The 2,313-nt window shown below is 34.6% G+C and overlaps 1 protein-coding gene across 2 annotated transcripts in view; it reads right to left on the reverse strand.

The window, feature by feature from the left end:
* The window catches only part of LOC106471819 (Ca(2+)/calmodulin-responsive adenylate cyclase-like), a 48,574-nt gene that overhangs the window by 30,569 nt on the left and 15,692 nt on the right, over positions 1-2,313 (reverse strand). For both annotated transcript variants that reach the window (XM_022400425.1, XM_022400424.1), the window contains exon 6: positions 825-983. In XM_022400425.1, coding sequence (XP_022256133.1) covers positions 825-983 — 159 coding nt within the window. The remainder of the gene's footprint in view (positions 1-824; positions 984-2,313) is intronic.

Consider the following 2,313-nt stretch of genomic DNA (forward strand, 5'->3'; position numbering starts at 1 on the left):
TTTGCAATACACTTAATTTCCACAGTCGCGCTAAAACAAACGCTATAAATCACAACGAACGTCTCACGTGCTCGACTCAACAATACGTCTCTCTCTGTCCGCAGTTCAATTACACATTGTTGCCGTCACGTCTTGGCCGTCTTATATGTACAAGAATACCGAAATCTAGTAAACGCTCGAGCATTCACGAACCTTCGAGAATATGACGTGTTACTAGAGTCACGTGACCCCGCTGTCGTAACAGTATAAATACTTAACTTGAGAAATATTTGTTTGTTTTGTTAAAAAAATACTCATTTAATGTACAGTAGGCGGCGATTAAGCTTGTTTGTTTGTATGTTTGCAATTAAGCACAAAGCTACATAATGGGCTATATGTGTTCTGCTCACCATGGGTATGAAAACCCAGTTTCTAGCATTGTAAGTCCGAAAACATACCGCTGTGCCACTAGAGGGCGGCAATGAAGCTAGCGATTTAAAAAAAAAATCAAGTATGGCTGAACTAAAAAATCGAAGGAAAAATTATATAATCGATAAAGAATAAATAAAATATAAATCGATACCTAACAATGTTATACCTGATCTGTTTTTGGAATATTTAATCAATGGACAAACAAAATACTGATTGATCAATGCTTCGACATCAGGTTATCTGACGAGGTTTTACATTTTGTGAATTTCTTGACAATTTCGGTCGTCTTTGCCAAACAATTAGAGATACAAATATTTTGAGTGAAAACTTGAAAAAATAGGAAATGACTGTCATACAAAAAAATGCTAGAGATTACTGGCCATTAACTAGTACAACAAGGTTCACGTCCTCACCCTGACTCTCCACTCGCCTCCACGTTATTAGCTAATGTGACATCATTACTCCACACATCATACTGCCACTTGCGTAAACCCAGAACCCCACAGAGAACCCTCCCAGTGTGAATGCCGACCCTCATGTTCAACTGGACCTCTGTGGCCTCCACAACTGATCTGAAACGGGAATTATCAAGAAAACTCAGTAAAATATGTCATAATTTTAACATGGTGATAAATTCTGGAAATTATATTAAAAAAAATTAAATCAATCGTCAACTGAAATCACCAGTATTTCCATGGCAACAGCTGAACAAAAAAGGTATACAGAGATAACATTAATCATTTTTTGTAGGCAAAATCTTTCATCGATATGCTCCAATTGAATTACAACAAACACTATTATAAAGCTAACAGAAGCAAGGCAACAATTTCTTTAAAAAAAAAAAGTTACTTTAAATATATAACCAAGAACATCAATATCACTATGGCAACACCAAAACGAAAAATACACATAACTCCACTGTAGAAGAAAGATAACAATAATACATTATAAGTTATGTCAAAGTACTTTCTTTAAAAAGAACTCTTTAACATTTCAGAGGGGATACTGTGGTCACTTTGAAAAAACAAAACTTCAATAATCTAGACTGTGGTGGCAAACCTTTTTTTATGGCACCCTCCTTTCTAAACATGCCTTTTACTGCACCACCCCTGCACTACAAATAACTTATTTGTGTAAATAATATGCACGTCATTTTCCCATGTTAATTGTTGTCACTATATTATTCAATAGCACTCATATTTGTACAGTATTTTTTTAACATTTTTATTTTTAAGTTTTTACTTTCAGATATAATTTATATGCTTCCATCGTCATAGTTGCGCGCCACACATTTTGCGCACTACATATTTTGTAAACATGTTCAGATAACTCCTTATATACTAGAGCACTAATGTTATCCTAGTAATGTAGATTCAACTGTAAACATGTTCAGATAACTCCATATATACCAGAGCACTAATGTTATCCTAGTAATGTAGATTCAACTGTAAACATGTTCAGTTAACTCTATGTGTGGTAGAGTACTAATGTTAACCTAGCAATGTAGATTCAACTGTAAACATGTTCAGTTAACTCTATGTGTGGTAGAGTAGTAGTGTTAGCCCAGTAAAGTGGACTCATCTGTGGGCAACGTTCAGTTTAAATACCTGAGAATATGTGTTAACTTAGTAAATGCGTCTGGACATCTGCAAGCTTTGTTTACAAGGGTAAGGTTCCAGTTGAATCTACATTACTAGGATAACATCAGTGCTCTAGTATATATGGAGTTATCAGAACATGTTTACAGTTGAATCTACATTACTAGGATAACATTAGTGCTCTAGTATATATGGAGTTATCTGAACATGTTTACAGTTGAATCTACATTCTAGGATAACATTAGTGCTCTAGTATATATGGAGTTATCTGAACATGTTTACAGTTGAATCTACATTCTAGGAT

The sequence above is a fragment of the Limulus polyphemus genome, unplaced genomic scaffold, assembly GCF_000517525.1.
Source record: "Limulus polyphemus unplaced genomic scaffold, Limulus_polyphemus-2.1.2 Scaffold4880, whole genome shotgun sequence".
NCBI lineage: Eukaryota > Metazoa > Arthropoda > Merostomata > Xiphosura > Limulidae > Limulus > Limulus polyphemus.